This window comes from Molothrus aeneus, chromosome 1, assembly GCF_037042795.1.
Source record: "Molothrus aeneus isolate 106 chromosome 1, BPBGC_Maene_1.0, whole genome shotgun sequence".
In the NCBI taxonomy this organism is placed as follows: domain Eukaryota; kingdom Metazoa; phylum Chordata; class Aves; order Passeriformes; family Icteridae; genus Molothrus; species Molothrus aeneus.
The window spans coordinates 101,068,070-101,082,410 of record NC_089646.1 but is presented as its reverse complement, the minus strand read 5'-3'; the positions used below and the strand labels follow the sequence as shown (position 1 = coordinate 101,082,410).

Genomic DNA, 14,341 nt, shown 5'->3' with positions numbered 1-14,341 from the left:
TCTTATGAGGAGAGGCTGTGGGAGCTGGGCCGGTTTAGTCTGAAAACTGAGAGGGGATCCCATGAATACATATAAATGTCTCAAAGGAGGATGTCAAGAGGATGGTGCCAGGCTCTTTTTTGTGGTGTTTAGTGACAGGACAAGGAGCAATGGTCACAAAATAAAATGCAGGGAGTTTCACCACAACATGAGGAAGAACTTCACACTGAAGGTGCCAGAGCGCTGGAACAGGCTGCCCAGGGCGGTCGTAGAGTCTCCCTCTGGAGACATTCAAACCCCACCTGGTTCCTGTGTCACCTGCTCTAGGTGACCCTGCTTGGCAGGAGGAGTGGAGCAGATGATCTCCAGAGGCCCCTTCCAAGCCTAACGATTGTGGGATTCTGTGTGATTCTGTTTTGTAAAAAGTTTCTGTCGGCCTAGCACAGGAGCGGGCTGTTCACGGGAGGTGCCCGCCGCCCCCGGAGCGCGGCACAGCCCAGCGCTGGGCACCCCCGCCCGCACAGGCCGCGCCGGCGGCTCCGCGCCCGGGGCCGGTCCTCAACACTCCCGGCACTCGGGGCACTCCGGGCACACGGGGCGCTCCGGCCGTGGCCCGGGCGCAGGCGCGGGGAGCAGGCGGGGCCCGGGCCGCTCCTCCCGGTGCCCGTGATCCCTGCGCCGTTCCGTAGCCGCAGCGCAGGGAGGCGGAGGAGCGTGGCCGAGCCCGGCCCGCCGCGCTGGCGAGATGGCGGCGCAGAAGATTAACGAGGCGCTGGAGCACATCGCGAAAGCGGAGAAATAGTGAGCGGAGGGTCAGCGGGGCGGAGGGTGCGGGCTGGGGGGAGCTGGTGAGCCGCTGCCAAGCAGCTGCCAGCTCGGCGCCCGCGCTGTCCGGGGCGCCCGGCGCTCCTGCCCCATGGAGGCGGCGTGTCCCCTCCCGGCCCGACAGGGGGGCTGAGGAGACTCCGTGGGTCAGGCGGCCGCACCTCGGGAGAAGGGGAGGGAGGTGGCGAGGCCGCGGGGGCCGGCCCGGGGGGTGGGGGGCATGGCTGCACCGCCCCTCCTCTGCCTGAGGGGAGCCTCCGTCCGGGGCTGGGTGCTCTAGAGGGCCTACTGCCCCGAACAGGGACAGTACAGCGGCCCCAAGACCGAACAGGGGGTCGGTGAGGCGGTGCGGCTCAGAGGCCTGGAGCCCGAGCAGTTTCCTTTAGGGCCTTGTGGCCTGTATTGCTCCGACCCTGGCGGCAAAGCGAGGGCTGTCACTTCTGCCCTTCCGCTAAAGTCAGTGGGAGGAAGACGAGTCACAGAATCAGTTAGGTTGGAAAAGGTGTCTGAGATGATCGAATCCAACCCTTGACACAACACCACTCTGTCAACTAGACCAGGGCACTGAGTGCCACATCCAGTCTTTCCTTAAACAGCTCTGGGGTTGGTGAGTCTATCACCTCCTGGGCAGCCCACTCCAATATCTAATAACCCTTTCTGTGAAGAATTTCTTCCAAATGTCCATCCTAAATCTTCTTCTTTCTTCCAAATGTCCATCCTAAATCTCCCCTGGCACATCTGAAGGCTAGAGACAAGTGGGAGAAAAGAGTTATGGAGACTGTGTTAGATAAAAGGGCTTGACTTTGCTGAGGTGGTGTGTGTTTGTTTCCTGTCTGTGAGAAATGCGTGATTGGTGCTTCTCAGGTGGCTTCAAAGACCTGTACTTACATTTATCTTGGAGAGCTTAACATCTATGGTAGTCTATAACTGTGCATTTTAACACTGAATATAGCCATTTTGCTGAATTGCACAGAGTATGGTATACATGTAATGGAGTGGACTAATCCAAGGATGCCATAGTTTTAGTAAGAGTAGTGACAGGCCCTCTGGAAATCATGGATCAAATGTATAAATCGGCATAGAGGAAAAACTTTGAAATTGAAAAAACCCAGCATGCCTTACTCAAGTTACTTGACTGAAAGTGCCCTCCTGCAGAATTAATTTTAGGCTTATCTGGAGAGCACTTAAAATAAAAGGGACTAAGACCTTTAATTGTGTGTAGATTGAGTGCATTGTATATTTCAGCTTGATGTGTTTGGGACTTTTGACTGTGATAAAAATAGCACAGTATAAAGGCTTGTATTAGTGTTACACACTCTGGTCATCATCCAAGTAAGACAAAAAGATCACCTTAGTATCCACATGCAACTGTTTTGCCAAGTAAAGAATGTATTGCATATGATGTGTTGGCCTATAACAAATACGTAAGCAGTCTGTAAAGTTATGGTAATATTTTAATTTCTTTTAAAAATGAGGAAGTCAGCATATTAAATTCCAAATTGCCTAATGACTCACCTAATTTTCCAATATTCATTTTTCCCTATGTATTTGTGCCCATGTGTGGCACCTTTTAGTGTCATGATCTGTTTTAGACATAGAAATGACATTTGAGTCTTTGTGTGTGTTGGTAAGTAAATTCCTTTGATTGTGTATGCATTGGAGAATCATTGATAATTCTCGGAAGCAAAAAAAACAGTCTTGTAGAGGAATGATGGAAACTTCCTGATGTGTGAAAAAAATATTGTCAGGTGTCACGGTATTAGAAATCTGGAGATATGTTGGTGTAGGAGGAAGTATTTTTCTTCTGTTGACTTCTTACTGCTGAGAAGATGGGCTTGGGAAGACTCTGTGGGAATAGTAAAAGCATGTTACGGTGAGGGTTGTAACTGTGGGAGATAAGTGCAGTGCTTTATGCAATTCTTAACAGTGCTGGCATTTGTTTTTATGGTAGAGATGCCACCATAGTATTGGCACATAGGTAATTGCTCATTTCCAGGGCTATTCTAAAGTTTGAAATGTATCTGAAGTGCCTTGATGGTAAAACATAAAATCTTTACTAATTGTTTCTTGTGTTTTAGCCTAAAAACTGGATTCTTAAAGTGGAAACCAGATTATGACAGTGCAGCTACTGAATATGGGAAGGCAGGTATGTGGCAGTAAATATGGCCATATATATTTCAAAGTATTCATCAAGCTTAGTCGCTTATAATGTTTTATGTATTTTTACTACATTACTGTGTAAGTAAAACTGTTGTGAAGACTAAATGTAAGATGAAGCAACAAAAAATCCTCTTGGTAGCACTGTAAAATAAATTTCAGGTTGTTCTTGGAGATCTAGAACAGTCTCCAAAACCAGTTGTTTTTTTTTTTTTTTTCAAGCTTACAATTTCTATGTGACAAAAATAAAGCTTCCTTTCCTTCTTTCACTTGTCCACCCCCAAATCCTGTGACTTTATCTACAAAACAACAGACGTTCGAGCTGGTTTTAAAATTTTGCTTTATCATCATCTTATGAAATATGTCCAGTCAAAGACTGTCTCAGTAAGGTGAGATGTTGCCAGCTTGGGTTTTTTTTTTCAGGCACAGTAAGGTCTCGTTCCTCCCTTTTTCCACTGCCAAGTGACACACTGAGTATAAAATCCTTAGTGTTGATTTCTTTTTGTTCTTAAGCATTTTCTTCTTTCTCATGGTAGTAATTTGTTGTGGTCTTTTGACTTCTTACTCTAGGCATTCCTGCTTTTTCACCTAAGATTGAATACAAAAATATGAACTTGGAAGAACAACTGGAGAATTTATAAATTGAAATTTATTTTAAATCTTACTTTATATTTTATTAGTTAAACAAGATAGAAATATATATTTGTACCCTGAAATGATTGTGCTGATGAAGTTATGCTTTGTTGGTGGCACATTTCTGACCTTGTATAACTTCTAATGATTAAAATTATATAAATATGCATTCCTCCATGTCTGTAATTAAAATCCAGTATGAGTGACTCTCAAAGTCCACCTGAACACATTGAGAGCTCTGTGTAATACTGTGGTGGTATGGAAGTGGTGTTGATAATAAATGTCTTTAATGGTAACTAAGTAACTAATGAAACGAAGAGAACTATCTGGGATTTTTGGGAAGAGGTTGGTAAACTGTAACCATGCATTTAAAAAGCCTGTTTGCGTCTTTAGGTAGATAAATTCTCAAGCAGCAGTGGTAAAAATGAAGACAAGGTCAAGTTGTAAATAAAATCTTTTATTTCCTTTTTTGCAGCTGTTGCTTTTAAGAATGCCAAGCAGTTTGACCAGGCAAGGGAAGCCTGTTTACGGGAAGCTGAGGCACATGAAAACAATAAAGCGTATCTTTTCATTCACTGAGATTCTTTCTTTCCCAGAAGCTAACTAGTTGCTACTTAAATTGGAGTAATGGGGGTTGGGAGCAGGTTATTTAATATATTTGCACATTTTGTCAGTGTAACAGAATTGCTTTTTAAAAGTCTGTTCCTGTGTGCTCTGAGGAAACTAAAGAGCTGTTGGTGAGAAAGTTAGTGTTGTCCCAAATAACAGCTGACAGGTGCCTGAGATACCTAGGGACTGCTTCAGAAATTTAATTGGTTTTTATTATCTACTAATGCATAGTATAAACTAAATGAAGCTCTGACATTATTACAGTATTTGTAGTTAGATACAAAATATGTTCCTGCTTATTTAATAAGCAGGAACTTATTTTAAGGAAGTGTGCTTTTTACAACTTTTTATGTAGCTATACATTGGTATATTGCATTTATTCTGTCCTTGGAATTATTTATTTTTGACAACTTGCCTGTAGTTGTAGTAGGTTTGATTTGCCTTTATGGGGTTCCTTGCTTTGAAATTAGTAGTTGTGTAAGATTTTATACATTAATATTTTTCCTGCATTATATTTTTGTGGCTTTTGTCCTTGACTTCAACAATTTCATGTCTAGTCTCTTTCATGCTGCCAAGTAAGTACAGACGTGCTAAGTAATCTGAAACAGATTTTTTAACATACAGTACATTTTGATCTCAGAGTAAGTGTTTTGGTTCAAGTAATTTTGCTGCTTCATAATTAGTTCAGTGGAAGTGTGAGCTAGGAAAGTTTGAAAACATGTAATGGCCACCTGAAGAAATTATGATTTTGGCATTCTTTAGCACCTTTTGATAGCAAATATTTTTTCTTAGATGAACTTTTTGTAATTTTGGAGTTCTACACTGCTGAGCTAATTAAGAAATTTTTAATTAAAGAGTACTTCAGAGATGACAATAATCCAGATATTGCCTGGGGATTGGGTTAGAATAGATTTTACTGAGAAGTGTGGTTGAATTTTGTGGAAGATAAAGTTACATGTGTGCTGTGTCATTAAATAAAACACTTTAAATATCTTCAAAGCATTAAATATTAACAGTGAAGATGTTAGATAGTCAGTGCACGTTAACTTTTGATTCATAACTACAGCTTGTTGTAATACACCATCTCTGACCAAATTGTACAATTTTTTTCTCTGCAGAGCTTATGAACAAGCTGGCATGATGCTAAAGGTATTCTCATTCACTAGTTTTTATTTTTAAGTTCTATTTTATAATGACAAATATTGTGCACTGTACTATTTTACAAATACATGTAAGCAAATTGCATATTGAAGTGAAATTTTTTTGTTGACTCATAGTCCCCATTTCTGCCTTCAGTAGATTAGGGAAGCAACATTTGTATTTGGGGGGAAAGATAGTTTTCCTTTTCTAAAAGAAAAGAAGAGTCCCTCATGTCAGTGGGTAACAGAAGAGTGGTGCTGCTTTTGCTATGAACTACCACAAATTCATGACTTACAGAAAAGTTTAGTACTTTAAAGTAACTTTTACGGAGTTGGTGGTTAACTTTCACTAGCTCTACAAGTTTGTAAATAAATAAGTTATTTTAATTTGCTTTGATTTGTGTCCTTGCATGTAAACTCCTTTCCTGACAACAGTGTTCTGGTGACTGTTGCCTTGTAGGAGATGCAGAGGCTTCCTGAAGCAGTTCAGCTGATCGAGAAAGCCAGTATGATGTACCTGGAGAATGGGACACCAGACACAGCAGCCATTGCACTGGAACGGGCTGGAAAGTGAGTCTGACTTACTGTGGCTAAAATCTGTGCAGGGCATGGGTATGTCTGGGCTTTCCTTTTATGTCTTTTTGATGCTTTCAGGTAAAAAATATTTTCCTTTCATCTGAAGAGAAAGTATTGATGTTTATTACAGGTTAATAGAAAATGTGAGTCCAGAGAAGGCTGTGCAGCTCTATCAGCAAGCAGCATCAGTGTTTGAAGTAAGTGGGAGATTTTTATCCATGTTTTCAGTTTGTTGGGTTCTTTTCTTTCCACTATAAAGTAAAGAAGAAGCCTAAGATTAGGTTCTAAATTACGTTTACTTCATTTTACATCAGTGGCTGAGTAATGAAGCTGAAGGCTTCTCATGCTCTAGAGAAGGAGATGACAAAAGTTAGGATTCAGTTTACTTTGCCCTTTTCTCAGTTTAGGACTTGACAGAATCTGAATTTTATCGTTCAAGTGTTCTGGCTCTTGTTGGGCAGAACAGAGAGTAGAGTACATATCTGCTGTTGAGCACTGGAACTCAAAATAATTTGAAATCCCTAAAGGCACAGGAGAAAATATTTTGCATGGTGCTTCACCCATTTAAATGAGACAATGATTTGCCTTTTTACAAGTGGCTTTGATGTACTTTTCTATTGTCAGTTGTCATGGGTTTTTTCAGATTAGTAAATTTACATTGACATTCCTCTGCTGAGCAGATCCACGCAGGAGCTGGCTGTGGAACTCAGGAGCACCAATACACTTCATGTTTCCCTTGAGTGTATGAATTGCTGATCTAATAGCTAACAGGTGTTCTAAACTACAGGTGACACACTTAGATGTGGTCTTAATTCTGTGCAAATGAAACAAAAATGTCTGAATTCTTTTTTTTCTTCTCTAGAATGAAGAACGTTTACGGCAGGCGTTAGAAATGCTAGGGAAGGCATCAAGACTTCTGGTCAGAGGACGCAGGTATAGCTTTATCACTTTTTGTTCTTTTAATGAAATTGAATCTTAAAATGTGATTTTGATTGTGGGTTTTTTGTCTTGGTGTTGTTGGTTTTTTATGTACTATTAATTCTTATTTGAGACTTGCTTCAAACTAAGGTCCAGTTTCTGTGGGATATGCCATGTTCATCCAGGAACCACCTGATTTTCTGTTCTGGGATGGCAGAATGTGAGCTGAAAGACTTTTGCTCTGTGAAAACACCAGTGTTCATTAATTCTTATGTTATTTCGGGATTTTTTGGGGTTTTTTTCCAACATTAAATGTAGAAAGTACTTGAAAAATCTTCTATAGCTGTGGGATATAAAACAGAGGAATTGGGACTGACATGAAGAATGAAATCTGCAGCAGTCTGATTCTGGACTTCTTAAAGAAGAGTGAATCTTGGACTCTCAGTGAGACAAGTTTAATTGTAAATTACTTTACCAAACTTTACCTTCAGTTCATCTTAGACTTGCTTCGCTGAAACATTGAGGTCTTTTAAGAACTATATTGCTAGTTCATGGATATCAGACTTACTGATAGCTTATAGTAACCTCAGGACATACAGATGTGCTAGGGTGTATAACAAAGCATTTGTCTTTTACAGTGTTACAAAAACCAAGGTTTCTCTAAATAAATATCAGAGATGTTCTTAGCATGTAGGCAAAAGGAATTGCTGACTATATATTTACCTTATCTATATATTTACCTTATTTACCTTTACTTTTATTCTGTTAGTAAAATCTACTGCTGATTTTTAGTTGTGTTGCTGTTTATTCGAGTATACTTGCCGCTGTATTAGTTAAACACTTTGTAATTAGCCTTGGGTTCATTGTGTTGTATTCCTGGCGCTGATACTCCTGTTTTTTTTGTTTTTAGATTAGATGAGGCTGCACTGTCTCTTCAAAAGGAAAAAAGTATTTATAAGGAAATTGAAAACTACCCCACTTGCTATAAGGTAAAGTCTAAGAGACAGCTTCTGATAATACATTTCAATTTTTTTATTTTTGTTGTTACTGACATCTGACAGATGATGGGCACCTCTTAATTCAGTGATAATTTTCTTGCTGAATGATGAGAGTTTGTGGTAGTGGTGTTTCCCCAAACTTCAGCTGTGCTTTTGTAAGTTTTAAAATGCTATTATCTACAGGAGCTGTCAAAACTAAACAACACATAAAAAATAAAGATGTTATCAAAAAAACAAACTACAAAAACCGTTACTTGGGACAGCAATCCATTAAAATGTTATAGGAGATAACCTATTTCATACTAGCTGAGAAGATGGCTTTCTGCTTTTTCACTAGTTTGTTCTGACTCACGTCATCATCTTAGGATGATTGTAATGAGCTCGAGATATTGTTAATATCTCGTACTAGATATTAACAGTCTACTATTTTTCTCATATTTTATTGTTAATTTCTAAAGAATCATAAGGCTTACTCTTTTTATTTTTTGTTTAGAAAACTATTGCTCAAGTCTTAGTTCATCTTCATAGAAATGATTATGTTGCTGCAGAAAGATGTGTGAGGGAAAGCTACAGGTAAGTCTGCTTCGTGTCCTGTGATTTAAACTGATTGTTTCACTAGTGGAGATCTATCTTGCTTGACATTTTTCTTTCATAAAATTTTAACCTGCACTTCTGTTGACTTAAAGTACAATAATAATGTTTTCTTGTGTATGGCTATCAGGAATCTTTTTCAGACATAACAATATAGCTGTACCGGTTACAGTGATTCTTCTTAACAAACCTAAAATACAGAGTCATAAAGAACTAGTTATGTGTGACAGGGGAAATGAGATGAAAATTAGAAGTTCTTGCCATGTTACAGGAGAAAATTTTGGTGTCAAAATATGGATTAGTGTTTAACCCTGGCAGTTCCTCATTTCACCTTTCATTGGAACTTCAGTAGCAAAATCTCAAAACAACATGTTTTTACTTAAACTGCGTTTTTAGTGAAATGAACATATGTATGAGTTAAATTGTAGTACTTTACCTTTAGAAATAATCTTTCAAGGTCAGTCGTTAAACATCTTGCTCATGTTTTCCATATCTCCAGTTTTATATACAGAAACTCATGACAGGAATTTTCTGTATGTGAAGTGGAGAGTTTATTGACTAATCAGGAAAAAAAAAATCAAATATTCTTGTTTCATCTTTACTGGTATTGTGGTCTTATTTGCAGTGTGCAAACTAATATTACTTAAAGTTTAATTTTTATGAATATGATTCATGTACCTAAAGAAATCAACTCTTAATTTCCTTCAGTATACCAGGATTTAATGGAAGTGAAGACTGTGCAGCACTGGAGCAACTTTTAGAAGGGTATGATCAGCAAGATCAGGATCAAGTTTCTGAAGTTTGTAATTCTCCACTTTTCAAATACATGGATAATGATGTAAGTAGACAGATCCTGTGATTGGGGGCTTTTTTCAGGTTAAGAGGGTGGGGATTTTTTCCTAGTAGAGGAAAATAAGAGCACAGTCTGTGCATTTATTGTGACTTCCTGTCATGCTTCCCTTTGGCTGTGAGCTTCCTGCATTCTTTTACTTTGCCTGCCAGTGATGGTGCTGCCTAACTTTCAGATGGTGCAAAGAGTTATGTGAAAGAACAGCTTGTTAAGGATTTGCTTAATTTGTTTAATGAGTTGACCAAAATTCAGGCCTCTTCTGTTTGCTTCCATAAGAGCAAGAACAGTCTGCTGCTTCTGCTTTTTCTCAGAAATACCATGCAGCAGATGAATGTGCATAAACATGAACAGAGCAGGATGCCTACTGCATTCAGTGATGGCATCATTGAATGGTTTTTTCCATTGCTTATTCTTAGTAAGGTATTCATTCAGGATAGATTTTAATTTGGAGCGAGTAATTGTGTCTCTTTCTCTACCATTTTTTTATTTAATTGAATTTGTAAATAGTAGGAAGTATAAGATAAGCGTGAAGTAATGGAAACATCCATCCCTACCAAACCTTGTAGCGGTATTGACTAATTTCACTTCATTGAATAGTAAAAATTGAGTTACTAGTCTTGCTGAACAACACTTAAAAAACTGTTTACATGATCTAATAGTAGATAATGTATGAAAAGCTACATACTGGAATGACTTCTTTTCTACATAAAGCTTGAGCCAGAGGAGGTTAAAGAAGGTTCAAAATGTGGCCAATTTATTTGATAATAAGCAGCATCAATACAGATCTTATATCCCATTCACAGAGTATTTGAGAAAGAGAAAATTGGACCAATGTTATGTTTATTCCAAGCTGAGAGCATCATCACTCTTGTTTTTTTGTATTGAATGTTTCCTGCTTGCTTATTCTGAGCATCAGTCAATTCTGTGATAGCACAGAAATTAAACTTGCCTTGTTATTGTCAGTATGCCAAGCTTGGTCTTACCTTGGTGGTGCCAGGAGGTGGAATGAAGAAGAAATCGCCAAACGCTGCCCAAGACAAAGCCAGAGGACCAGCTGCAGTGGGCTCTCATGCTGATGAGGAAGAGGATGAATATTCTGGTGGACTATGCTAGCTACAGACTAGGTTGTCATATCTGACTGACTTGTGATGCTGAGCATATCCAAAGGTACCAGATTTACCAGAGCTTCATTGCAATTGTGATATGAGAATCCTAATATTAACATGGCAGCTTCTGGGTTCAGTGCAGGAGAAAAAGCATGATTGTACCCATCGTCTTGAAACATCTTTGGACTTCATCTCTTATCTGGCAGGAGCTTCCTTAGGGCCCTGCCTTCAGCTGACAGGAAAAAAATTGAGGAGAGTTTTACTAAAAGCACAGTTTAAAAGAAACCAAAACTTCAGAAGCACTGGAGAGGAAGTAGTACAAAATTTTAAATGCTGGATTTCAACAGCTGACACTTCTGGTCCCAGTAAGATGTTTGCAGTTGTCTTCAGAGTTAAATGTATGATCATTCATCTGGCTGTTTATCTCCTGTTTAAGACCATTTGAGGCAGACTGTGCCAGGCAGGATTTTTACTTGTGTAAGCACTAGGGGGAGCATTCAGTTTGTTTTCAACGTGTTTTTACTGCACTGGGGAATATTATTTTAATACTTTATTTTTACAGCATCCACATGAGTGTGAAAAACACTAAGTCAACTAGCTTGAAGTTATCTTGCAAGCTTAAAAATACACATCTGCCTTTCCTCATAAGAAATTTATTGACCTGAAGTACTTGGAAATAAATGTGTCCACAGTGTTTGTAATGTGCACCTTAGAAAAGGAAGGAGTGAACAACCATTCTTAGCGGTGTTTTTGAAGCATGCCATAACCAAAAAAGAAACTGAAGTTAGCAGGTAATGTGCACAGAATATAAACTTCTGAAGACAAATGTTTAACAAAAGCTTAGGTGGAATGTTTCAGTGATATGTTTGAGTTTATAAGTGTCCTAGGTGTTTATTTGCTAATCAGTATGCTGAAAATATGAAAGAATCAAATGTCTTCATACATGCTAATGTATGAAGACATTTGATTCTTTTATATTTTCAAAGCATTGAACAGGTATCTCCTATAAGTGGCATTTTTCAAACTTGCTTAGAACCAAGGTAACCAAATTTTAATGCATCCTATTTATATTTGGTTCCAAGTCATCATATGTTTTGCAAGCTTCTTTAGTGTCCTGAATTTGTTTCACCATTTTATGCTTAAAAGTTGTTGAGTCTAGAAGTTTCACCTGTGGCTTGTTTTTTCAGCAGGACCTAAGCAAGGTCTGCACTAGGGTGACATCACTTGGAATTCAGCAGGGATTTGTATGTGATGCCAAAGCTCTGTAAACAAGAGACCAAAAGCACAGTTTAAAGTGTTGGGATAGTTTCTGCCCTATTAAAGAATTGGATGTCATCAAAAATATCAAGCATATGTGTGACAAAATTGTGTCAGGCGTAATTGTGATGAAGGTTCAGATTTTAGAGAGCTAATGCTCACTTTGCCTGGGGTGAATAGCACTCAGTAACATTGAGATAGGAGCACAAACTGCAGCATAATTTGCTGTCACATTAGAAGGTCACATTATTCAATTTAATGGGTATTCAAAAACCAGTTTTGTGTCTTTGTCTTGTGTAGTAATAACCATGAGTTTTAAAGCTATTTAAGATGCACCTGTAGGTCTTCACTATCTGATGGGTAATTTTTTGTTATTGATGATGTATGTAAAAGTTTTGGCTCTGTGAAATTTTATGAAGTGAGGTGCTTTTCTCTGAGAATGCTTGCAGTTATATATGAAAGATGGTTTTGAAGACTTTCCTAAAATTCTAGAATTCTCCTAGAATTTTTGCTGTTGGAGGAACTCACTTCAGTTTAACTGGAGTTTAACTTTTGCCTTCTGGATTCGAATAAAGTGGAACATAACACTTACTATGGTGAGTCTTCATCACAGGTAGAAAAAAATGCACATGTAGGAACTCAGGAGACACTAAGTTGTTTTCTTCAAGCATTTCCTGCTCCTTCTAGTTCTGAAATCAGTTTTGTTGTGTGAGCCCAAGGAGTCTGCTTTTTGTGTGTGTGAACAGTTGCATATATCTGAAATGATGAGGTGCATAAGAAAACTGGGAACTGTGTGTGCTTCTGTGGAAGAATTTTCAGATTGATTTAAACTGTGCTTGTAACACTAACAGGCCCTTAAAAGAAAATTTAAAATTTGAAATTTGTGTTGCATTTTTAAGACATACTTTCCATGTGGCCAAAAAAAAAAAAAGGGCAAAACTGTCTTCCTCCCTCCTCGAGTTGTTTCTTTGTTCTGTGCGGAAACTTTCAAGTGTGGAAATCTGGGACAGAAGTGACTGGTACTAAACATGTTAAGCTGCCATTGAATTGACATTTCTGATTCTTAGTAGTAGAATCTTAATCTTTAATTGCAATGTTGCTGCAAAGACCAAATCTGCAGAAATGGAAGCATCTGAAAATAAGATGGTCTATTTTATATAACTTATTCTCCTATTTTAGACAGTGAAAGTGTGTTAGGAATGTTAACTGCCTTTTAGTAAATGTTTAACTATAGAATAAACTGTCTGTATATTATGTGTTAGTGTTTGTTTCTATCTTTCAAAGCAATTTGCACACTTATGTAAATACCATTTAAGTGATCTAAATGGAAAATATAACATTTACAGCAAAAGAGTTTCCAAAACCAGTGTTGACTGTAATAAAAAAATAAAGTTAAATTGTGCATGGAGGCTGAGCAATGGCTGATGCAATGTTTATGTAAAATCAGAAGATTTCTAAATTATCTGTAACTTAATGGTCAGATGATCAAGTGCAGTGTGAAACCTGTGCTTTACTTGTTTTTTTCCCAAATCTGTGGTGTAATAGAGTACAAAATGTGTTTGCAACAGCTCTACAGATGCTGCCTCTTGAGGCTGTGTGTTCCACCAACATGAAGAATAAAACTTGAAATTAATGCATATGTGGTAGCTTTCTCTGTTGTTGATCAAGTCCTGCTGAGGGCCACCATTTGAAAATTAATGTTAATTATATTTAATTTGTCACGGGGGTAGATTTTCAAAGTGTTTTTTTTGGCATGAGAATAAAAGTTTGGAATCAATGGAGAGTTGAAATCAATGGGAGTTTGAAAAACAACTAGATTTCTTCACACAACTTAAGGATGTGAATTCTGTAACTCTTTGGAGACTTCATAATAGTAGAAAAATCACCTTTTCTACTGTTTTAAACTGAAACTTGCTGGAGTATTTGAAGGTTGAAGAATCTGGCACTGGAGTTCTTCCAGTGTAGTGGGAATTGTTCCTTAGATGCTGCAAATATGCAGCTGTATAAAATTATAAGAACTGAGCTGCTCTCAGGAGGAAAAAAAAAAAAAAGCCATGTCATCTAGATTTATAATAAGTAGTGAACTTTTTTGGATGCAGGAAATGGAAAAAAGAAGCGACCCCAACCTCTATGACTAGTAGTGGTAATAAAATTGGAGGAAGTAGATGTAACTTTAGAGAGCAGGGGGGAACCACTTGGGATCTGCGGTTTGAGTCTGAGCAGGGCCATGAATCTCCGAGTTAATGGTGTGTAGATGCCAGCGTGCCCAGGAGCTGGGCCTTTCTCTCCTCTGCCTGTAGGAGAGGATGTGCCGAGTGCTGTCTCTGACCGCCTTCCGCAGGGCTGGCCGCTCTTTGTTTCAGAGCCGCTGCCACTGCCCTTCTGCCGCGATTTCCAGAGTGGCTGTCAGCCTGGAACAGGAGCGGGGAGGCAGCTGCAAGGCTGCACGTACGTTTCCAGAACATGTGGCTGTTGTGATTCATCTGCTGAGTCCGGTGGGAATAGGGGTAAGAGAATAGAATCGAGGCGTAGCTGGACTGCGCAGTGCGCACTGCCAGCATCTTCGCTGGTGTGCGACCAGTGTGGACTGCGCCACAGAAATGTTCCAGTCCTAGAGTGACAGAAGCGGGCCCCAGCCTGTGCACAATGAAAATGGGTTACTAGAAGTTGTCTTGTTTTCGACTTGTATTTACGTGTCTTTAT

The 14,341-nt window shown here is 39.1% G+C and overlaps 1 protein-coding gene across 1 annotated transcript; it reads left to right on the top strand.

Annotated features, from left to right (window-relative positions):
* Window positions 1-629: 629 nt before the first annotated feature.
* NAPG (NSF attachment protein gamma) lies at window positions 630-13,275 on the top strand. The gene is made up of 12 exons (XM_066561558.1): window positions 630-780; window positions 2,883-2,950; window positions 4,070-4,154; window positions 4,761-4,778; window positions 5,322-5,352; window positions 5,803-5,912; window positions 6,049-6,115; window positions 6,781-6,851; window positions 7,747-7,825; window positions 8,328-8,407; window positions 9,134-9,263; window positions 10,239-13,275. The coding sequence occupies exons 1-12, from the start codon at window positions 725-727 to the stop codon at window positions 10,386-10,388; spliced, it is 945 nt and encodes a 314-aa protein (XP_066417655.1). The 5' UTR covers window positions 630-724; the 3' UTR covers window positions 10,389-13,275.
* The last annotated feature ends 1,066 nt before the right edge of the window (window positions 13,276-14,341 follow it).